The 24,301-nt window shown below is 35.8% G+C and overlaps 2 protein-coding genes across 2 annotated transcripts; one reads left to right on the top strand and one right to left on the bottom strand.

The window, feature by feature from the left end:
• Positions 1 to 643: 643 nt before the first annotated feature.
• On the bottom strand, positions 644 to 1,345 carry LOC108603685 (cytochrome b5). Its single transcript, XM_017992700.1, has one exon. The coding sequence runs from the start codon at positions 1,193 to 1,195 to the stop codon at positions 776 to 778; it is 420 nt and encodes a 139-aa protein (XP_017848189.1). The 5' UTR covers positions 1,196 to 1,345; the 3' UTR covers positions 644 to 775.
• Positions 1,346 to 3,141: 1,796 nt separating this feature from the next.
• LOC108598732 (synaptotagmin-5) lies at positions 3,142 to 11,300 on the top strand. Its single transcript, XM_017985468.1, has 6 exons — positions 3,142 to 3,511; positions 8,712 to 8,899; positions 8,958 to 9,384; positions 9,711 to 9,948; positions 10,013 to 10,510; positions 10,570 to 11,300. Exons 2-6 carry the CDS (start codon positions 8,712 to 8,714, stop codon positions 10,746 to 10,748), a joined length of 1,530 nt encoding a protein of 509 aa, XP_017840957.1. The 5' UTR covers positions 3,142 to 3,511; the 3' UTR covers positions 10,749 to 11,300.
• The last annotated feature ends 13,001 nt before the right edge of the window (positions 11,301 to 24,301 follow it).

Here is a 24,301-nt window from a genome sequence, read left to right as displayed (position 1 = left end):
TATTTTTAAAATTATTTATATACAAGAAAAATGCAAAGCGCACATTTGGTAATTTGAAAAATAATTTTATAGATAACTTAAATGTTTCTTTAGCAAAGATTTTTCCTAATCATTGCCCAATCTTAGTTTGAACTAATTCTAAAATTCCCTATTCTGCGCACATTTGGCAATTTGCAGAATATTTTAAAACATTTTTTTAAAGATAACTTAAATGTTTCTTTACCAAAGATTTGGCTAATCATTGCCTAATCTTAGTTTGAACTAAAGCAAAAATTCCCTATTCTGCGCACATTTGGCAATTTTCAAAATAATTTTAAAACATTTTTTTATAGATAACTTAAATGTTTCTTTAGCAAAGATTTTGCTCAATCATTGCCTAATCTTAGTTTAAACTAAAGCAAAAATTCCCAAAATAGATTACTCTTGAAATTTCCAATGCTATAGTCAAGGCGGATGTTTCATTCAAATAAATCATCTGATGCTGATCTGCTGACACAGAAATCTCATTTTAAAATATATATACCTGTTCGCACAGCATTTACTATATTTGGCGACTGTGTGACCCTGATATTGACCCAGAGACCACCCATAGACAGACGAGAGTGGCAAAAACAAAGTGCTTTAGATTATAAATAAATGTTGTATATATTTTTTGATTGCGATTACAAGCTAAAAATGCAAATTTATTACACATATACTTAAGTACAGGAGCAGCTCTATTAATAATACGGACGGCAAACAGGAAGTGCAAACACTCAAGGGAAGGCAATCACTCTCACTCGGGTATGCCCGAGGACAGCACCATGTGCTTGGTGGTGCGAAAGATGCGCTGCTCCTGGGGCAGTTCCCCAATTAAAAACTGACGCATAAGCTCCACTGCATGACGCGAGTGTCCGGTGCCATGGAATGCTATTGTAGCATCTCGTCCGGCATGATCCATTATGACATCATCGCCACCTGGATGATCGCGCAGAAATTGCGTTACATTATACACACGATCGTAAATGATAATCCAGCAGTCATCGAAGCTATCATGTTGCCCAACCTGCTCCAATGTAATCTCTGGCAGCAGCTCTGGCAGCTTGGCTTTGATTTGCTCCACTTTGGGCTTGAGTTTCATGTCGCTGGCGATGGCGTTCGGTTTACTTGAACCCAGACGCAGTGTTTGCAATAAATTTGTCAAGGCTGTTGTCATTATCTTTTGCAACTTTCACTTTTCCGTTACGTTATTTTGTAATCACACTTTGATGTTGTAATTATGTTTATGCTTGATTGCGTTTTATATGGTGCGCTCTTTATTCACTTGCGTCTCGATTCACTGCTGGGAGTTAAATGTCACTCGCATTGCCCGACTGTAATCGATTTATAAGTGACGACACGTGAATCTGAATAAAAGACCAGCCGAGCCCCAACACATCTGAGCGCTGATAAGGCTTCGGTTCGTGCGATCGCATATATATATATATTGCTATATTAGATTTGTATGTTTGTAGCACAAATTTAAACATTTTGATTTATAATGTGGAAATCGCCAGTGCGTACTTGCTTGACATATAATTTAATTTATCAGTTTATATAGCAAAAAGTGAACAAAATTGTACTTTAAGTGCAAACAAATATTAAAGGCAGGCATACAAATTAAATGCTTAGAATAATTCAATTTTTGCACTTATTTTTAATTTGTCTGCCTTCATTGAATAAATTGTTTGCTGCTGCTTGCTTACATTTTGCTCTACAAAGTAAAGTACTTTGTTTATATATGTGCTAAAAATATAAATAAATACTGTCTAGCCTTTGACATTAAAATGCAACTAACAGTCGCGCTTGTTGCATTTCGCTTGATTCACAATATTATTGCATTTTGTTTTCATTTTCTGCTGTTGTTGTTGCCTGCAATGGCTAATTGCTTTAATTTAACAAAGTCAAAGGCTGCATTTGTTTACAATAACAAGCCATAAATCAATTTGATATGCGCTTGACTTTATTGATTTATTATATTTTAAATGCAATGCAAAATAAAATTAACAATGCAATTAAACTCGAAAGCTTTTAAAATGCTTAAATGAAATTTAATGAGCTGCAATCAAGAGCCAAATTGATAAACAACTACATGACGTGCGTTATTTTAAAATTATAAGAGTTTCCGAAATATTTTGCAGGTATCTGTAGCACTATCGCTTAAAGTTCAAAGTTTACTACGCACATAGTGATGAAATTTTAAATGAGTTTACTCAGCGTCTGATTGCGCATTCAACTAAATCAGCAATTTGGTCACAACAAAAATATTTATTAAATTGTCACACGCGCCATTATCGCTTAATCTAATTTAATTAGTTTTTAAACGAAAGTAGCAATTTATAGTTGTTAGTATATTTGTTAGCTGGTTACATGAGCTTGACACAAACGATGTCAGTGTTAAGTTCAGCCAAACCACAAGATGCATGCATGCATATGCATATATATATTATCATAAGTGGGTTACACCACTTGACAGTGACTTTGAGGTCGTTCATAGAGGCTGCATCGGGTTACAAGCGCTGCTGATAATTCACAATTGGAAGCCATATCAGCTGTAAAGCTATAAAAGTAATAATTATGCTCAACACTTTCGATTATATATATTGAACTTATAAGCTGCGATTAGCATAGTTAGCCTAGTTAATATTAAGCTGCACTAAATTCAAAAAATACAAAATTTAACCAAGTGGCAACGCCGAATTAAACGGTTAATGCTTAAAGCGCGCAAGCTTGCGAAACTGTTGCTTTTATTTGAAAGCTTTTGTTGCAGCTTTTAATAGAAGAGCAACAAATGTTGCATATTTTGCCGGTTTTAGTTGCATACAAACATTAAAAATATTTAATAAAAATATCAAAAAAATATGCTATTGACTTTATTTTATTTTAAAATAATATATGCAATAATTTTAGTATTTTTTGTCAGGCCAGCATGCAAAGCTATTTTAGTCAAAGATAAAACTCATAAGCATTTTAGTCAGCGCAACTTTCTGACTTACTGCTGGTATATGTATATGTGTGTGTGTTTGCGTCTGTGTGTGTGCTTGAGGGACTACGGCAATGGCAGCTGCGTGTAATTTTTGGTGAACAACAACACAGTTGAGTTTCAGCAACGCATTGGCCAAGTTCAGTTGCCTGCTCTACGTAAACTAAACATAAATATAAAATACTATATACTGTTTGCTTGTGTGTGTGTGTGTTTATATTTATTGGCCTGCAAAATTTGTCGAAAACGTTTATCGTGCATTCAACAAGCTAATTGAATTAATATTTAATGAAAGCCGCCTAATAGGGAAATTGCTTTTAAACGCTCGAATTGCGCTCAGAAAATAGAAAGCAGCATGCCGCGTTTCGTTTAGAGCATATTGCGCATACGACACGTTAAGGCGTCAGCATAAAAGTAAACATATTGTTGCGAGAAAAACACGCAAATTCCTTTGCATTCGTTCGTGTGTGTGTGTGTGTGTGTGTGTGACAACTAAGTCAAGTAAAAAGGGTAAGTATGCAAGGCCTAAAGTTATTTATGGTTCAGCTATAAATAATTGAAAATTTAAGCAAAGGTTTAGCCCAACCGCATGTAACAAGAATTTATGGTTGACTGAATTGGATAGTTACGAGCTAAACTCAAGACCAACAAGGATTTGTTAAGCTTATTCGAGTACAAAAATTTGCTTAAATATAGATTAAAATTTAAGGGAATTAATTTAAAAAAAAAATTGTATCAAATATTTTACATTCTTGAAAAAAGATTTGAAGCTTTAAAGATATTTTTCAATGCTATCGAGTATATAAAAAAAATTTTATAAATAATATGCATAGTTTATTTTAAGTGAAGTTTTTATTTATTATCAATTAATTAATTCTTTAATGCTATCGAGAACATTAAAAAATATTTATAAATAATATGTGAATTTTTTATTTATTTGACGCATCATTTTGATTAAAAAACGGCTTCAAAGCTTTAATGATATTTTTCACATGCTTGTTTATTTATTAAAAATATGCATACATAATGCGCTCAATTTATTTTATGCAAATTTAAAAGGTTATGCTTAACAGCAAATTATTCATTCTAATCATTTATATAATGTCAAAGTTAAACATAAATAAATGACATTTAATTTGCCACACCTCTCAAAGCAAGCATAACAAATTGCAGATATGCTACAAGAACAAAATAATTGAATATTTATCAGTTGATTAGGGAAACGTGCACAATATTTACAGCGCTCATACGCAGCGTAGGCTGCAGTCCCAAAATACACACACACAATATATATAAAAAAAAGCTGTAATGTTAATACTTACTAATACAGATGTATATCGGTTTGCATTCATGCGGTTGGCTTCATTTCCGTTAAGCAAACGCCCACATTGGCTTTTTGGTTTTAAGTTTTCTGCTTTTGAATTTGCTGCACGTGTCTAACACGCACTGAGCTGAGATTTGTGCTGTTTGTCCTTAGAGTGTGGTAAAGCTACAGTTGGCTGTGTTTACCTTGTGCCCAGGCCACTCAAACATACAGGAACACGCCCTTGAAACAGTTGACCCCGAACGCCGACCCCGACCCCGACCATGACCCCGACCTTCTACACATATCAACTAGTGCATATGGATATGGAAAGTTGCTCGGCAGACTTTGTCGATATTGCATTTTGAAATTGCATGCATAATGTCTGCGGGGCCATGAATATTTATCACGTGGCCAAGATTAATGCAAGTTCTAATGGCGGCGGCGGCAACAGGCAACAAGCCTGGTTATTGATGTCCCGAGGCGTGTCGCCAATAAAACGAAAGCCACAACATGGCAACTTTTCAATGTTTGTTGACTTGTTGAGTTCAGAACTGCGTCTGAATGGCGCCGTTGCCCTTTACGCACACACACACACACACACACTTGAACTTACACTGACAGGCAACAAGTATTAATAACACACTTATTAATATTTTTACTTGAGCGCACCGTTTGCGTTTGTTTATTTTTATGCTGAGCAGCATTATTAAATTTTATTGTTTATTCTGCCGCTGCTGCTGTCAAATTTATTTTCGTTTTATTTAATGGCCTTTGTTATACTATACTATTGACATATGCTTTGTTGATTCACAGTACGTCTAATCTGTTTGTGACAAGTCAAAGTAGAGAGTGAAAAACTGGACTTGGCCTTTTCACAATTTTGCTCCACAGGGATAACTTATATGCTATATATGCTGAGCACGAATTGCTTACGGCGAGGCAATAAATTATTGAGAAATTGCTGCTTGAACTTTTTCACTGGAAAAAGCAGAAAATTGTAAAATGACAATTTGCATATTGTGCTCAACTTGGACAAATACAATTCAATTTTATAGCTTGAAAGCTTAAAATAAATTGAGCTGGCATTAGCTAAATAATTTGTTAAATAATTTAAGTTGAAAGTATTAAATAATTGTAGCCGCAAATTGCGTATACGCAGCCTTGATTTCACTTTTGTCTGCACTTAAAAGTAAATTATTTATAATTCAACTCAAGCTTAACCGCCTTTGATTGAGGCTTAGCTAATTGAATTTATTGTTTATGCAATGCCACTAAGCTTGAGCTGTGGCTACTGCTGCTGATGCTACAAAGGCACAAAAACAAGCCATAAATATTCATTGACAGTTAATTATACTGCGCGCACTAGTAACAGCCAACAGTCTGTTGCTGTTGTTTCAAGTCCTTTTTGCCCATTCGCATGCTAGCAGTATAACAATGTGAAAATGCCAAAGGCTGTAATAATCAACTCGCATAACAACAACATCAACATCAACATCATCATCATGAGCAGCGTCTACATTGTTTCCAATGTCCGCATAAACAACAATCAAGTGTGTGGCATTGATGTTGCCTTTTGGCTCTGCTTGTCAACTATTTGTCGCTCAGCTCTTTGAGCATTATATGAGTATTAAATATTGCTGCTTGGCTTGACTTTTGTCTTCAGCTTATTGTCACATTGGCCTTTGCGCTTGAAAGATTGTCAGCTTATGTGTCGTATACTTACTATTTTTAGCTTAATTTTACTCCCACCAGTGCACACCTTAAACTAACCGCTCTAATGCATTAAACATTTTGCGGCTACTTTACTCACACACACACACTAAGCTCTCCACTCTGCTACTGCTGCTGCTGTCGTGCAACTTGAGACTTAATGCGGTAATCTAATTATGACAATGCGTTTGGGTGAAATAAGCTGGAAAGTTTCTGATGAGCTGCTCGCTGTACAAAACTTTTGCGTAAACATGTTTCAAACATTTTTGATAAACTTTTAAGTTAAAAATAAGTTTCAAATTTCATTTAAAGAATTCTATGCTTGATAAACAAAGAATTTTTATTCAATTCAATTAATTTTTCTTTTACTTCTTCGATTTATTTCTGCAATTTTTTTTTATATATTATTTGCAATAATATTTTTAAATTGCTTATGCCAAACTAACGCTATTTGAAACTTAGTTATATAACTGGCAAGCTGTTAAAAGCATTGAACCTCAACAGCAACAAAGTTGACTTTGTGAGCAGCAGCAGCAGCAGCAACTGTTGGTTGCAATGCTTGTCTGTCTGCCACAGCTGGTGGCAACAAAACAAGGCGCGTCTGTGTATGTTTCTGTGTATGCGTGTGTGTGTGTGTGATGACAAACACTTCATTAAACTAATGAACATAATTTGCAGTAATTGTGCAAAATTGATGGCGCTGCTGGCAACATTTGTTATTGCTTATATATTATGTTTATTATTTAAAGACTGCCAGAATTTGTTGTTGTTACACAAAATTTGATGAAACTGCGCACTGAAGTGTAGACCGTGGGATCCTGACCGCGCTTTGCTTATCGATTAGATAACAATACTGAAGTGAACTGAACTGAACTGAAACTCAACTGCGTACCCTTGACTTTGCTGTTTTGCCCACAAAATTAGCGGAAGTATTGCGCGCGTTATCTGAAAAGTGAAATCGCTGATAAAAGTTTACAGCAACAGCTAAATGAATAAACAAAGGGCTAGCTGCATTAATATTTATGGCCGACTGTCATAAATATGCGCCAAGCGCTTGGATATTAGCCTGACAGTTAAAGGGGGCTTAAAAATACATTAAATAAGCTCAACGGTTAACCGCAGCTGACTGCGCCACATGCCACAGGCTGCGCCGCCACAAAGGCACAAAGGCTTATACACAAATTGATACCTGACATCAGCGTCTGGGGCAGAGATTGACATTGTTGTGTGCATATGTTGGCAGCAATTTGTTGTTGAAAATTGATTGATTTATCAACCTCGAACGCTCGCGCGTGGGTGGCTACAAACATTTCGTTGATTTATTAAAACAATTACGTGAGCAAAAAATACAAAAAACGTGTCTACTCATATTTAATTTAATATCAAAGCTACTCATAAATCTAAATGTAGTCAGAGCCTTTCACTTGTAAATCATTTATGCTCAGTTTTTATATAAAATGACATTGCACAAAGCCAACTCACAGTCAAAGTGGGCGGTGGGCGGCCCAACACACAAAATACACATAAATAAATAATAAACTACAAACAAATTGCAATAAGCAAAATAAATACAAAGTTGTGTACTGCCATGTAAATATTAAAATGAGCGCAAGGTAAACTCATTTGCAGCTGCTGGAATTTTAGATACGCTTACTCAGCTTAAATTTCAAGCTGATTGAAAGTAGCGCACATAAAAAGTCTAAAAAAAATTTAGTTTTATGATGTGCATATTTTTAAAATATTTTCTTAATTTAATTATGTCTAATATATAAGCAGCAAGCAAAATCAAGTATACGCATGTTGTTATTTATATTGAAATTTAAAATTGAATTACATAAAATTATTTACAAACAAATGCAAAATGCAATTTAAATGATGTGCATATTTTTAAAATATTTTCTTAATTTAATTACGTATCATATTTAAGCAGCAAAGCAAAATCAAGTATACGCATGTTGTAATTTATATTGAAATTTAAAATTGAATTACACAAAAGCATTGCAAACAAAATGCAAGCTAAGCTATGAGCAACAAATTTAATTTTCATATAATTTATATTTAAAATGCAAGCAATATCAAGTATACGCATGCTGACTAAGGCTTAAAATCGTTTAGAAGCAGAAGTTTGTTAACATTTTCTCAACTCAATTTTGAACTTAGACTTTGAAGTAATTTCTAGGCAAGTTTAAAAATTTACAGCATCCAATGAAAATTGTCAAAACGAAAGAAAAATAAAACTGGCAACTCTCAGTTGAGTGAAAGGTATGCGCCCAACACAAAGTGCTAATTAATTAACAGCCGGGTAATAAATTTGCATGCTTTACTTACTTTTTTTTTGTTGCCTTTCTGCTGGTTACTCGCGTAGGCCAAAAATAAAAACGCTGAGCGGCTTGTGCGCACTTTGTTTTTGTAAGTGGGCGACAACGCAGCTAATTGTTGCTGCTGCTGCTGCTGCGTCTGACATTTGACAGTGACATAGCCTTCCAGTTAAGCCACGTGTAGTTAGCCGAGTGTGAAAGCAATGCGCTGGCTCTTAAGCCGCAGCAATTAATAAAGCAAAGGCAAGGTTAGTTCCTTGCTCATGCTTAATCTTTGTGGCTGGCCCACTGATTTATTTATAAGCCCTGTGAACGCAGCTAATGCAAGTTTTATGTGTAGCCTTAGCATCATTAGTCTTCTTTGCTCTACTTGCAGATGGATATAGTTATACGTGAGCAGGAGATTTCGCTAGCGCAGATTGGCATTTATGCCTCTGTTAGCTTCTTGGTTGTTACAGCTGTGGGTGCTGCACTTTATACCACCTGCTCCCGCCGCTATCGCCTCAACTGGTTTGAGCAAAATCTACTCGAGTCTGCCAGCGAAAAGGCAGAGGACCAGCAAAGGTAAAGTTCGCACACATTTGTAATTAAAGTAATTTGAGCATTTGTGTGTTTCAAACAGTCGCGAGGCTTTGGTAACTGGCGCTGTTGCTGGCTACAGCGTGCAGCACGAGTCCTTGCCACGCAGCAAATTGCAGCTAAATGCTGGTGGCAACTTGAGTCCCACTTCGCTCAATGGCGAGCAGACGGAGCAAACAGCGTTCTGGGTGCCAGCCTCAGTGAGCGCCAGCACCACAGCAGCCGTGCAGCAGCAGGTGCTGGTGGGTGGCAACAACAACAACAATACGGAGGATTCGGCACCACCCACACCCACTTCGCCCACTGGCAGCATGAAGTCGAACACCTTGTCCTTTTGCTCTACGAACTCAGTGCCCATTGCTCGCTCCGATAAGCATGTGGTGCTGGCTATGCATCCAAGTCGTCCACGCGTCTCCTCCATGAATGCCAAGCTCGATCATACGAAAATTGATATGACGCTTTATCGCAGCGTAAGTAAAGTTTTTATTATTGAATTTAGTATAACAAATTAGTTGCTTTGAGAAAAAGCGGCTCGGAAAATCGAAGAGTATTAAGGCTTATTGAATTGAAATTGAATAGCAAAGTCTCAATCAAAAGTAACAATAAAAAATAACTGCTATTAATATTTGTATTCAAATGAATCTTAATTAAATTATTTATTTTATTACTTTACTGCTACAATTTATTTTTATAACAATTGTTTGACTTGATTTAATACCAACTATTAAATAGAATTTAATATATTTTCATTTTATTTTATTTGCCTTATTTAATAATTTCCTTTCTATTTCGCCAGCACTCGCAGCCCAAATCGTTGCCTCATGCTACAGCTGTCAATGAATCTCGTGGCAATTTGCATGTATCCCTCAGCTATGATCCTGTGGGTGGACTGCTTAGTGTGCGCTTGTTAGAGGCACAAAATTTGCAGCCTCGTCAGTTTAGCGGCACAGCTGATCCTTACGCCAAGATACGTCTGCTGCCCGATAAGAAAAACTTTTGGCAAACGCGCATACACAAGCGTACTTTGAACCCAGGTAAGCGACTGTTTGATAAACTTTGTGCATAAATTAATTAAATTCTTTTGCTCCTCCCACGCAGTTTTCGATGAGCACTTTAACTTTGAGGTCACGGCTGGTGTGATTGACAAGCGCACCTTGGAGATTTTGTTGTACGACTTTGATGCATATTCGCGACATGTTTGCATAGGCGGCACCAAGTTGCATTTGGCCAATCTGGAGTTGAGTGAGCCGCTTAAGCTATGGACACCACTCAGCTCCGCCTCGGTCCAGGACATGAAAGTGGATTTGGGCGATATTATGGTCTCATTAGCCTATTTGCCCTCCGCGGAACGTTTGATGGTTGTGCTAATCAAGGCGCGTAACTTGCGCATTGTGGATGACGCACGCAATTCCTCAGATCCTTACGTGAAGGTTGTGCTCTTTGGTCCTGGCGGCAAAAAGTTGAAGAAACGCAAGACAGGTGTGCAGCGCAATTCCGTGAATCCTGTTTACAATGAGGCCTTGGCCTTCGACGTTGGCAAGGAGACGCTTAAGAATTGCGTTCTAGAGTTTACAGTGGTGCATGATGGTTTGCTAGGTGAGTGGCGGCCAATAAGCTCAAATAACGGTTTCTGTATAAGCTTTTTATTCACTTAGGCTCCAACGAAATACTGGGACGCGCTTTGGTTGGCAACTCCGCCGAAGTGCCGCATGATGAGCGCATTTTCTTTGAGGAAATGTTTCGTGCTAAAAATGCCACCGCACAGTGGGTCACATTGCATGAGCCGCCAAATAGCAACTTGGCTGCCTTAGCCAAGACAGCAACCAAGCATTAAAAGCACACAAAGCTGTAAAAAGTTTAGAGCGAGAGCGAGAACGTACAACTGTTGCGTCCGCCGTTAACGTCGCGTATACGCAATTTTTGTTTGGAAATTTTGCAGGGATATACAATTTATAGAAGCAACAGGCGTCAAGGTTTTGAAACAGTAAAATTGTAGCACAAAATGCGTTAATGCGCATATATTTACAATATATATATTATATATGTGCTTATCCTAGTAACAATTGTTAAAACCCAATTAAAATGTACCTAAAATGCAATTCTATACCTACATATATATATGCATATAAATACTGGAACTATATTTATAACAAACTTAGCTGATACAAAAAAAAAAAGAAAACATTAATCGCTTATGTTCAGTATTGAGGTTTGGTTTTTACAGTTAGCTTAATATACTTTTCTTATAATCCGTGTCTTCGGTTTTCAGTTTTTATTTCAAAATATAGCAAACATGCAAAGAGTTCCAAGAAAAAACACATTTCATTTAGATATAGTTCAGTTCACAAACTTCTAATAATAATTTATTAGCAATGCTTTAAGCTACTTTTATTTTAAAAACAATGAAAATAATTAATAAAATGTGTACTTTGCAAATTAATTGCTTCTATTAACAACTATGCACAAATCTTAAGTAGACAAAAATTAATTAAATTCTACGCAGGTTTCCAAACAATAGGGCACAACTATTTGAAATTAATGTTTTGCTTAATTTATAAAAAAACATTCAATTACTACTATATAAACTTGCTTAGTTTAGACTTAGTTGAGTGTAACAATATATACAAATTAATAAAATACTTAAAAAGCAAATTTAAAGCTGTTTTAAATGCAAGAGGTCATTGAACCCAACTAATGCCCAAAGGCATGAAGTCAATGTCGTAAGCTGCTGCTAAACTCTTTTTTTTTTTATTTGTTACGCAAACTTATTTGGCAAATACTTTGCAACTTGTTGACCAAACTTGGCGTAAAAGAGTTACCCCCAAAAAAATGAAAATAAAAAGAATGAAAAACCCTTTAACTAATTTTCCAACATTGACTGATAGTTAGATAGTTGGTTGGTTACGTTGAGAAGCTGCAGCAACGCTACATTGGCTGTTAAAGCAGCCATGAGGGTGTCTTCCAACTTTGACGTAAATTTCCTTTCAATCAAAATGTGCTTTCATTCAATTTACGTGCAGCCGGCAAAGCGCACAAAAAAAAAAAATAGAAAGAAAGAAAGCGAACACTAAAATGTTGAGAGCAAGTTTGAACTAATGCCAAGAGTTTGTTGGCGCCAAAAAGCATACGATGTTGGCTAACTGCTTATCGGCCACACAGGCAAGCAAAACGGGGTAAGCTTTGATAGATTGTCAGCTAAGCACTTATACATATACACACACACTGTCTGTCTATGCGTGTGTGCGTGTGTAAAGTCAATGTCTGTGCCTGGCACAATGACTTTGCAAGTTTGTCAAATTGTTTGGCCAAATATTTGGTTTTACTTTGAGGCTGCAATGCAATTTAAGCAGCAAGCTGTGTCAACTATGCGTATACGTAATATGCATCATGGGTGCTGCAGCTGCAACTTTTTGTTAAGCTTAAGTTTTAGCAATCAAAATTCCAATAATATACAATTTAATTTACATTTTTAAGCTATAAATATCTGCCGGTTATAGTTGATGGCTTCCAAGTTCAGCAGTCAATATAATCTTATTAAATTGGCAGTACTTTGTCTGTTTGGCAGTTTCTTCTCTGCTTTTGCATTCGATTCTTAAACCGTAATTTGCTTATGCACTTTGCCCATATGCAAGCGCATAAAACCAACTACAATTGCATTTTTTTGCAATTGCCAGCTTAAACGAGTTTAGAGCTTGGTGGTTTCACTGCCATTGTCTTTGGCTTATTGAATTTTCTCATTATTTCACAACACTTCACACTGCACTTACATATTTGCGCTCAATGCTATAAATTCCAGCGCCAGCTCTTTATTTATTTGTTGCACACAAAACAAAAAACTAAAAATGATTTCACATCAAAGTCATTGCCAATAAACTCTGCAAGTTACTAACGAGCAAATTCCATTTTTTTAATTTCGTCGTGCTGCTGTCCATCGCGCTGCGCGGAGTTGATATTGGAAGCTCTGGGTCGTAGTATTTCGCTTAGCTATTGCTTGTCAGCGGGAAACGTAAACTAACGACATTTGCGCTTCTCTTATTTACACAATCAATTTGGAGCTTTTGTCATGCGGCAAAAAGGCAAAGCGACAAAATACCAGACAGCAAAACTCGCAGTCGCATTCGCATTCTCACAATCACTCACTTTGGCGCTTAAGCAACCCAGCGGGGTAGCACAGCTTACAGCAGCAGCGAACTGATCAGCACGAGTGCTTACTGGTAACTGAAATTAGCAGCGAACTAATCAGCAGTATGCGCGCGAATGGGCGCGCTCTTTTACTTGCGCTCTTCTTCAATTTAGTGAGCAGTTGGGCACAGTGCGTAGAGATAGCTGCAGTCACTGGCGAAATTAAAGGCAAAGAGCGTAGTCAAGGCCGCTCTCTCACTGAAGCAGTGAAGTGATAAACAAAGTATGCATGCTCTCGCAGTAAATTAACTGTAAGCTGATCTCATTTGACTGCAGTCAGGCACAGTGCTTAAAGGTAGCAGCAGTCAGCATTGAAATGAGCGTAGTAAGTCTCAATTAGTTTGTAGTGAAGTGTTAAGCAGTGTGCGCATACTCTACTTGAAAGTTAACTGTAAATTGATCTCATTTGACGGCAGTCAGTATTGAAATGAGCTCAGTTAGTCTCAATTAGTTTGTAGTAAAGTAATAAACAGTGCGCGCATACTCTCGTTAGAAGTTAACTGTAAATTGCAGTCAGTCAAAGTTAGCTACAGTCAGTAGTGAACTCATAAGCGATTAACGAAGTGAAGTGATAAGCAGTGTGCGCATACTCTGGACAGAGTTAGCTGTAAATTGATCTGATTTGGCTGCCGCTCTCTTGCACTCAGTGTGCTTACTTGTAGCTTACGTTTGGCAGTAAGGTAATCAGTAGTTCTTGTGCTGCGTGGGTGGCCTGTGCTAACTTCAAACTCTCTTGCAGTGCTGCCAATTGTTCTTGTTTTGTAGTTTTCGTTTACAGTTGTCGCAGCAGTTGTTGCTGCTGCTGTTGTTATTGTTGTTGCTATCGTTAAGTCGCTTTCACATTCACATTGGCGTTGGCATTTTGCAGCCCGCGAGGGAAATTGTTGTCAAAGCGTAACTGGAAAACAAAAAAAGTAATGCACGTTTGTTATAGCACTCACACTCTCATCCTGTTTCGCGTGCGCGCGCTCTCTCTCTCTTTCTACACATGTCGTAGTTAGTAATAGTTCTAGTTCTACTTTCTTGTTGCTACACCTCGATCCCACTCTCGCGCTGCTGCTGCTGCGCTGCTGCTTTTGATGTTGACCGCATTCGTTTCTTTTCGTTTTTTATTTTTGCTTTTCTTTTTGTATGTAGCTGCCTTTATTGTTTATGCAACTGTCAGCAGTATTCGTTGGCCATTTCCAAGAAAGTTTTCGTTCACAATTGGAGATTTACTTGGCCATGTGTGTGTGATTGTGTGTGTGTGTGTGTGTGTGTGTTTGTAAGCTGAGCTTATATTGGGACACTGTGTTTTGGCTGCTGCTTCATATTTGTTGTCATTTCCAATTGTTTCAACGACTTTTGACAGCCAGCAGATTAGCTTGGTGACGCCTCTATATAGATACGCTCACGTGCTATAGCTATATAAGCCGCCCACCCATTCAGTCTAGCTATGGACGTTATGCAGCTAAAGAGATTGCCCAGGGAAATCAGCGCCAAAAGAGTTAAAAAAGCAAAGCCAACCGTTTGCAGCTCGTTATTGGTTTATCGAAATGTATCTGGGCAAACTTATTTGTAGCTGATAGCCAACTGTCATGATTATGTTTTGCTTTTATATGAGAGCGCGTCGTTTAAAGAAATATGCGAAGACTGCAAGGATTACGCTTTGTGGACTAAAGCCGCTTAGCCAAAATCGAGTTCTATAACAATTTATGCTAACAATCAAGCAAAGCAGCTTAGCAGGCATCATGGGTCAAGTTATAAAATAGCTAAATAAATATATCGTAACCCCAAGCAACATTTTGTTGCTTAAAAACTTGAAAATTACTAAAGACCACATACTAAAATTAATTAAATTATTTGCAGCTAAGCAATGTCGTCGTTGATGCTGCATAAAACTCATCAATAAACAAAATTTATGACCAAAAAAACGAGCGAACGCCAAAAGCAGCAGCAACGCTAACTAAATCCAAAAAGCCAAAGCCAATTAAAGCCACGCCTACAAAAGCAGTGCTAGCTAAAGGCGTATCACACACACACACAGACACACGCGAGGCTGTAAAACATGCAGCTAGGACATGTGTGCATGTGCAAAATCCAAATGGTGATAGTGCAAGGCCGCACACCCTCCCCCCTCTGCTGCTAAACCCCATTGAGGTTTGGCGCCTGATGTCCTGACGAGCAACCGAATTTCCTCACCCAATCAGCATATTTAAATTGTGTTGTGTTGGTGATTGAAATGCATGAAGTACTGGACAACATAAATAGGACAACGCAGCATGCGGTACACAGAAAGGAAAAGCAAGTGGTAAGTCAAATATTTAATTACGATATGAAAAAATAATCTTACAAAAAAATATTTATTTCAAAAGTCAAAATATTTATAAAACTAAACAACGTCTGACTGTATTGAAAATGCATTTTGTTTGATTATTTATTTATTTTGTATTATATTAAATAAATTGAATATAATATAATAATACAAAATTGCTGTTTACCTCTTTTGTATATTAATTTTAAATTATTAAACTAAGTTAATATTTTTTTCTTATATTATAGCTATCCATCTTATTTCTTTCTCTCATCATTTTGATCACCCATTAATTTACATGAAATATATCTTCTAATTTCTTCTGTGTATTTAATTTCTTTTTTTTTTTTTGGATTTTTCTGAGTGCAATTTCTGCAATACCGCACAACTCAGCGTTACCAAGAGAGTCCTTGCAAAAAGGACACAATTGGCAAACATGCAGTTTTAGCCATGTCGCTCGACTTGGCCACACTTTAATGGCCAGCATCGATTGCTATACTATATGTGAGTATATATGCCACATACCTATTGCTATTGCTATTCCTATTCCTATAGCTATATAGCTATGGTCATTTCCCGTTCACTGCTGGTCAGCAGATTCGTTGTCGTTCTCGTTTTCGTTTTGATTGTGCCCATTTGCTTTGCATTTCTCCAACTATCTTCTTTTTTTTATTGGTAGCCAGCTGTCTGCTCTACTCTCTGTCGTTTATTTTTTTGTTGTGGTTAGCCCCAGTAGCAGTCTAATTGCTGGCCAACAACTGAGTTGGCAACACATGCGAAGGTGGGTTAGCCAAAAAATCGTTTGATAGAGAGAGAGAGAGCGAGGCGGGAGAAAAAAAAAACGTTGCCAGGCAAACACTTAAAGCTATACATTTTTAATTGGAATTTAGGCGCAAAGTCGTAAATATTATTTGCCACAGGGCGTTCGATAGCTGAACCGCACGTATTCAATTTTTCGGGTTGCATGCCTCAAGTGGCTGCAACAGCTTTGTGTGCGTGTGTGTGTGTGCCGCATATTGTGGTTTTCAAGTGCCTGACGGCTACCCCATGTGCAACGTTATGGAACTGACAAATGGTTTCATCTCTCTCGACCAGCATTGGTCATACGAACTAAAGTTAACTTGAAGTGCCCCATGAATGTTTTATACGCCAAAAGTTTTAATTGCCAAGCAAAAAAAAAATTAAAATGATATATAATTGAGCATAGCTAGTAGCAGTTTATTAATGAATGAAACTTTTATTTGAAGCATAAAAACAAAATTGAAAGCAAGCAAAATTGAAATACAAAAACAAAAAGCTAACGAATGCTTATATTTTGCTACTAATGCTAATTTATAGCATAATGTATTAATAATAAATGTGCAAAATTCAGATTAAAAATAGTTTCAGTGCTTTGCATATTATATAGACACAAATATTCTTATTATTATTTATATGCTTCTTAGTATTTTCATTGTAACAGATTGCAAATGTTTAATGTTAATTTTCGACTAAATGTGCTTCATAACTTCATATCAATAGATAAGTAAAAGTTGCCTAAGCTAATAAAGCTATGATTAAAATATTTTGCAGCCCATGCCAATTTAGAGCTTAAACAATTTGCTCTTACTACGGCCTGTAAACATTTTATTAGGTCAAGCCGGCTTAAGCTTAAGTTGTGGCCAAAATAAGTAGTTATTGATAAGTGAAGCAGCAGAGCAGAGCAGCTTGCTGCTGGTAAAATGTCTTTAGGCCAACCCAAGCACTCAGCTGTCTATCCTGGCTGCCTGTCTGTTTAAGTGGCAGCGCGTTGAAGCGAGAGAGACAGCGAGAGTGAGAGCGTGAGGCTCGAAACATTGTTGGACATGTGCATGTTTGAGCTATGCTATGCTATGTGTGTGTATGTGGCATGTGGCACGTTGCTAGTGGCAGTGGTAGTGCAAACATGCCTCGTCGCCAGCGCGTCATTGTCGCGTTGAAAATCTTAACGTGATTTAAACATCATGACGCTGCTGCTGCCAGAAGCAGCGTGAAGAAATGAAACTGAAGGCGAAAAGCAGCGCAGCTGACAGCTGGCATAGACAAATGCTTGCTGCATGTGGCAGCCACATAGACATATATGTTGCATGTGTCTGTCTCTGATATTTTGACAATGCCTGTCGCTTTTGCTGTTAACTATGAAGCTTTAACTAGTGTTCCTGTGCTAATTAGCACATTAGCTTTGATGCCCTGCTGCTATCGTTCTCTCTCTCTCTCTCTCTCTCTCTCATTCGTAAGTAAATGCTGATACTGCTTTGTTTATGTCCTTTGTTGTCAGTTAATTCAATCAGCTTTATATTACTTAAGTCTGCTGTGTAATTAAATGCAACATGCAAAATGCCTTTTGTTTTTTAATATTTTGCATTTACTTTTTAAATACATACACATACACATATTGCTTACTTTTGTGCATATGACACTCATAATTAATTGAATTAAGCGCTGCAGCTGTAAACAAAAAAAGAATTCACTATAAACAACGCCAATGCTAATTAAATTACATGCGTGTATGCAAGCAAAACTTTTAAATATAAAGCGCTGCAATATAATTTTAATCGCTGCCACTATTTATAGTAATCAGCAATTTCTATAATGTAACACGATCTGCAGAAATCAGAGTGCAAAGTGTTGTTAATTAAAACTTTAGCAATAAATACAGCAAAGTTTTAATTTTTTATTTTAATAAAAGTAAAAATAAAAACAAATATTTTATGAAAATAATATTATATAATAAAGCTAATTTTGTATAATAATTAAATAATTGCGTGTATTGCACTATAAAATGGCAGCGCTTAAAACTGTGCTACATATTTTATAAAATTGCTTAAACGCATCTAAGCTTACAAAAATATATTTAGCTATAATTTAAGTATAATAACTACTTATATTTTTATGCTAAAATTGCTACATTTTTTATCAACAATAGAGATTTTATTTAGTTGTATTGCTTGTTAGTACTTTACGTCATACATGGCGTATGAAATTGGTAAACCTGCTTATTAATTTAGTTTATGCTTGCAACTTGCACCTTTGTCATTGCTATTGTTATCAACAATCAACACTAGGAGCTATGCTAAACCAACACGCTATCTATCTATCTCAATGTGTGTGTGTGTGTGCGTGTGTGTGTTTGACATTTGTATTGGTAACGCTTTGGCGATTTGTGTTAAACAATTTGTAGTTCATGTTTTCGGCTGTCGCTGCAGGCGCAACCTGATTTAACTTATCGCGTTTGCCACGCGGCGTTCATGAGAAAACAAGCTACAACAAAAGCAGCAGTTGTAAGCGCTACGCTATGCTGTTGTTGCAACACACACACACACACGCAGCTCGGTGTTGCTTCAATCGTTTCAGTTACATTTGCTGGCTAAGCGCGAGGACACAGCTTGTGTGTGCGTGTGGCAACAATTACATGCAACATGGTAACCAATGCCACCACACAAAAGCGTCTCTCTGTGTGTGTGTGTGTGTGTGTGTGTGCGTGACATAATTTACTCTGCTGCTATTTATGATAAATATTTGTGCAGCAAGAGCTTAGCACAGGCTAAAATTTGTGCCATTGGGCTCAATAAAATTTATTTCGCAGAATTGAAATTCTCGCATTTCTTTGTGTGTGTGTGTGTGTGTCTAATGTAACATTAACAGTTGGCCCAAATAACACACGTGTCGAATTCACAGCCACAAAATAATTCGCAAATTTCTTTTGTTTTGCGTATTTTCACAATTTTTAATGACAAGCTTAAGCTTGCAGGTTTTTGAATTCTAAATAAAATAGTTACACTAGTAAAATGTTGTAAAATAAACAACAACTAAACAAATTAAAAATTGAAATGAATATAATTTCAATGATATATTTTAAATAAGCTTAAGGCATTTATTATAACATTTAAATTGTTGCTTTAGTTGCTGAGCCATAAATATTTCAAGCAATGCGACTAAATCATTTTTTAAATTACACACATGTGAGTTAAAAGCACAAAAGGCATTTAAAATTATGATTTATATATAAATACATAAGGCTAGACATTTGGGCTTTTCAAAAGTTTTTGTATTTTTGCAATAAACTGAAGTGTTGCAAAAAAAAAAATGAAGAAAAGTTGAACAAAAAGTTCAAGTGGAAATTGAGCTTAAAATACAAAAATCAAATGCGAATTTTGTGGTGCTCTTCAAGTATTTCTAAAGTTTATTCATTTTGCCTGCTGTGTGGGTGAGTTGCTATGCTCATAAATATTTTTTGGCAAGGCACAAAATTTACGGCTGGGCAGCAGTCAATGCTAACAAAAAAAGAAAATAGCGTTATAAATAAAAGATGTTCTTAGCAGCAAATGCAGTTTGAATTTGCCAAAAATTATGACAGCCCAAAGCTTTACAGAACTTTTATTGAGTATTTAACGATATTTTATAATTTTTTTTTTTAAATGAAGAAATGCAGACGTATTTGAATTGAAGAACACGCTCGCAGTTAAGTCTAATACAAACATCTTTTGCTTTGCTCTGTGCACGCCCCAACAATTTTATCGCGTTAGCCTCAACAAAAAATAAAAAAGAGAACAAAACAGTCTAAGGCTGTGCAACCAAAAAAAAAAAAAGAAGCAGCAAACCCTTTGCTGTAATCATGATTGCGCTTGTTGTAACTATGTTTGTTGTCATTGCTTTAACAACAACAACAAGCAGCATAACCGCAATTGCCGCAAACACAAACAGTTTTGTGGGCTTGGCCAAGTTATCGTGCATTTGGTTTATGAATTCTGTGTTGGCCTGCAAGCGTTCAGCTGGAAAATTTCTACAGCTTTTGGGGTGCAAACGCATTTTTTTTAATGATTTAATGTTGTATATTTTTCTTTTGATTTTTTATTGATTTTGTGCTTTTAATTGCTTTGTGGCCTTGACAATTTAATAACAGCAATCAAAGCAATTAAAACAAGTTAAATATTTGTTGGCATTTTTATTTGTGTGGCAAAAATAATTAGCAAGCAATATGCTGAGTAAATAATAAATAAATAAATGTTTAAAGGCCTCGCTCTAGTTTTTTAAACAACAACAGCCAAAGAACGCAACATGTCAAAACATGTAGCAAATGCTACTTAGAGCGACTGCGCTGTTATTTTTTCATTTTCTCAAGCATAAATAGTTATCCATATTGTTCAAATAAACATATGGCGCTAGTCAAAAGCGTAAATTTAATTGCAGTTTGCAAAATCTAAAGCCTTCAATTTTTGATTGGCTTCCACATGGTTTGATTAATAAATGGTTTTTACTTAACAAAGAGCAAATATTTCCATTCAGACGCGCAGAGACTTGTCAATTGACATGGCGCTAACAACGCTCAGCAAAATTCTTACACAATTCGACAATGTTCCCTCGCTCTCTCGCTCTCTCTTTCACACTTTGCTGCTGACACTTTCAATCAGCTACAGCAGCTACAGCAGCCAGCAGGCTTCGGCTTCGCTGCTTGCCACAGCCACAGCGCTCAATAAATGTCATTACATTGTCAAGTGCATATTAGCGCCATAATTGCGAGACGTGCTCAGCGTTCACCCAATGACAAGCCCAGGCTCAGACTCTACACTGCATGCAAGCATATAAAAGTTGTATGCGAGAAAAATAACTGCAAAAAAAACATATTAAAAATATATGAAAAGCACAGAATTGAGTTTGCTGCGCATAAGTGCGACATTTACATATCAATAGAGCTGTAAATGCAAAAGGCTAAACAGATAATGAAAATTATATGTTTAAGCATATAAAATTTAACTTTTTACTGAATTCAATTACCAATTTTAACTAATAATATTTTTAAACAAAATTAACAACTTATCGTACTAATGGCAGTAATTTAAGCTGCTAAAGAAATATTATTTGGTTTTTTTAAAATATTTTTAATTAGCAAAATAGTCATGACATTAGGTTTGAAATTATATTGGGCAACATTTGAGCATCAAATACCGAACTTAAAATATGCTAAAACTGCAATTTGTGTTAATCTAATTTATTTTATTTATAAACGTAATTAATTATTAAGCAGGCTTAAGATCTGCATCAAATCTACTTACAATTAGTACAAATTTATTAATTTTTAATTAAATTATTAGCTAGCACTCTTTTCTTTTAGCTATTAAAATATACTAAATATATTATTTAGTATATTATATAGTATATTTAGCCATATTATATTATTTATTTATAATTGCTGCGAAGACAATATAAAATTGTAATCGGAGTTAAATTATTTCAGCTATAGCTACGGGGCCTTAAGCTAACATTTTTCTTATTAGATTCGATTTTTAATAGTAGTCTTATATTAAATTGGTTGGGCTATGTACAGGTAGTAGTTCTATGTTTATTATTTACAGGTTTTCATGTTTTAATTTTAATTTAATTAATAGTTTGCTGATCAGACTCTTATCATGAAGAAATTTAGCTATGAAATTTATGTTTTGCGAGTTGGGGGAGAGTGTTGTGGATTTTGTTTTTAGGAAGTTGCATTGGGCTAGTAAGTGTTGTGTATATCATATAGTATATTTAGTATATTATATTATTATATAAATTTGATGCAGATCCTAAGCCTGCTTGACAGTAATAAAATTTGATTTAAGACTCTTAGTTGCTTAATGAAATGTTTCTAGTACTCTCAGTAGATTCTGAAGTCGGTGAATGCTTCTTAAATTAGTTAACTTACTTAACATTACATTTAACATTTACTTACAGCTAATTAATTTTATAATTACTAGTTAAACTCATAGCTTGTGTATAAACAAAATTTAATTTCATTGCTATATTAATTTTGACGTTTAATATTCTTCAAACTCTTTCATTCAAAAATGTAAAACAGCTGCCCAAAAATTGGCTCAAATACATTACCAAAAGGCTTACAATTACCAGAACGCGTGTGCGAAAGTATTCTCATAATTTGTCCGGCTGTCTGTCTGCCTGTCTGTCTAATTTGCTCAACGTATTACAAATCAGAGCCAGAGCAAGCGCGTTGTGGATACAAAAAAGCATTCAACTAGGGTCGGCAATGTTGGCCTCGGTCTTAAAAGCAACTTTCATTTAAATGCGCATATCGTTAGTCACAGTCATGGCCACGCCCACACACACACACACGCATACACATGCGCTTAGCGGATTTGGTTAACAATGTTTGTGGATTTGTTGGCATTACAGCCGCATTGTGCTTGTTAACATAAGTGAGAGAGAGAGAGAGAGAGAGAGAGAGAGAGAGAGCAGAGACTGCTGCATTTGAAGTGCTTTGGCAATTGCGTAATGTATGGCGAAAAAACTCATTTTCTAATGTCAGTGTGTGCGTCTGTTCGTGTGCGTGTGTCTGTAATAAAACCCAGCTCAGACTCATTGACACCTAAAGCATATAGAAGTATATACAGCTCCAACTTGTCTTGATTTATATGCATGTCGCGCTTAACGCATTGCCGCTTTGTCTCTCTCTATCTCTTTCTCGCTTTGTATTTATTGCTCTTGGCACATAATAAAATTATTTATTGCATTATAAATAATACAAAAACGTAATCATATGCAAGACTCTGTCTGTGGCTCCCGCTTTCAATTCAATTTCGATTAAAATAAAAACAAATAAACAAACGGCAAAGTAAAGAAGAAAAAAAAAAGATTGCCAGGTGTATTATGTGATTTTATTGTTTATCAATACGTCAGGCTCATAAAATACATACGCTCACATATTACGCATACGCCGCGTATGCTGGCATTGTGGCTGTAGCACTGTCAGCTACAGCAACGAGTTGAGTTGTTCAAATAAAAAGCAATTTCAGCTTGCAGATTAATCGTCAGGTTAAGCTGAGGGCGGCTACCGCTATCAATTAGTTAAGCTTAAATATTAAATGTAAATAAAGCAAGTGATGAGGATTTTATAAGGAAAGAAAGCGCATAAAAGGCAAAGTAATTGAGCAGCTAACATATAATAAAATTGTCAATAAAGTAGATTAGTTACATTTTTATTTATACTACAGCTAAACATAATTTAATTTAATAAGCAAATCAAAGCATAAATTAATTAAAAAGAGAACTAAAGCGTTAAAAAAATTCAGTTGCAAATTTACTGATAAGAAATTATAAAAATATTTACAGATTTTATTGCTAATAAAAATATTTGCAGACTTTTTTGCTTTTTATATAAAATCAAAGAATAAATTTTATTTACTGATGATTCATTAATTTGTAAGTAAACAGAAATTATAAAAATAGTTACAGATTTTATTGCTATTATTATCTAATAATTTCATACAATAAAAGTGTAAGCAATAAATAATAAAAATTTGAAGACTTTTTTTTGACTATTTTTAAATTCAAAAATAAAAATACTTAACTATTGTTGAATATTTTGAAATAAATTACGCATGCAATTTTAACTGATTTATTTACAAAACTGCTTTCGATTATTTATATGTCTATATAATATCAATGAGCAATTTGTTAACATTCATTTTAAATTTGCCAGTCTTTACTAAAGTCAATCGACGTTTGCTTTTGTTTACTGTTTACTGTTGACATTACTGTAAATTTCTAACGGCTTTGCAAAAGGTTTATTGAGCACACAGCCTGTGTGTAAACACACACACACATACTTATAAACAGCTATGCAGACAAATGTGGTTTTGGCAAGTGCGTAATGAAACATGCCACACCCCATTTTGGGGAGTGAGGCGGCGGCGGCGGCTTGACTTGGGGCCATTTCAGTTGTCGCTTGCGGCTGACACATTTTGCTTTTAAAATATCGTTACACACATAGAGACAGAGAGAGCGGCACAAGCAAATGTTGTTGCATAGTTTTGTGCGCTTTCCACATGACACATACGCCGCGTATTCGCATGCGTTATAATTTCCCAGTTTATGCCTGTGGGCGTCATTCGCATAAAGTGCTT

The sequence above is a fragment of the Drosophila busckii genome, chromosome 2L (genome assembly GCF_011750605.1).
Source record: "Drosophila busckii strain San Diego stock center, stock number 13000-0081.31 chromosome 2L, ASM1175060v1, whole genome shotgun sequence".
Classification (NCBI taxonomy): domain Eukaryota; kingdom Metazoa; phylum Arthropoda; class Insecta; order Diptera; family Drosophilidae; genus Drosophila; species Drosophila busckii.
The sequence above is the reverse complement of the archived record's forward strand: the minus strand, read 5'-3'. Positions and strand labels throughout refer to the sequence as shown.

Excerpts from the sequence above, each read along its gene's own strand:
- LOC108603685 (XM_017992700.1), bottom strand. The coding sequence starts at position 1,195 with ATGACAACAGCCTTGACAAATTTATTGCAAACACTGCGTCTGGGTTCA.
- LOC108598732 (XM_017985468.1), top strand. The coding sequence starts at position 8,712 with ATGGATATAGTTATACGTGAGCAGGAGATTTCGCTAGCGCAGATTGGC. Across the intron at positions 8,900-8,957 it reads AAGGCAGAGGACCAGCAAAG|TCGCGAGGCTTTGGTAACTG; the intron begins GTAAAGTTCGCA and ends TGTTTCAAACAG. Across the intron at positions 9,385-9,710 it reads ATATGACGCTTTATCGCAGC|CACTCGCAGCCCAAATCGTT; the intron begins GTAAGTAAAGTT and ends CTATTTCGCCAG.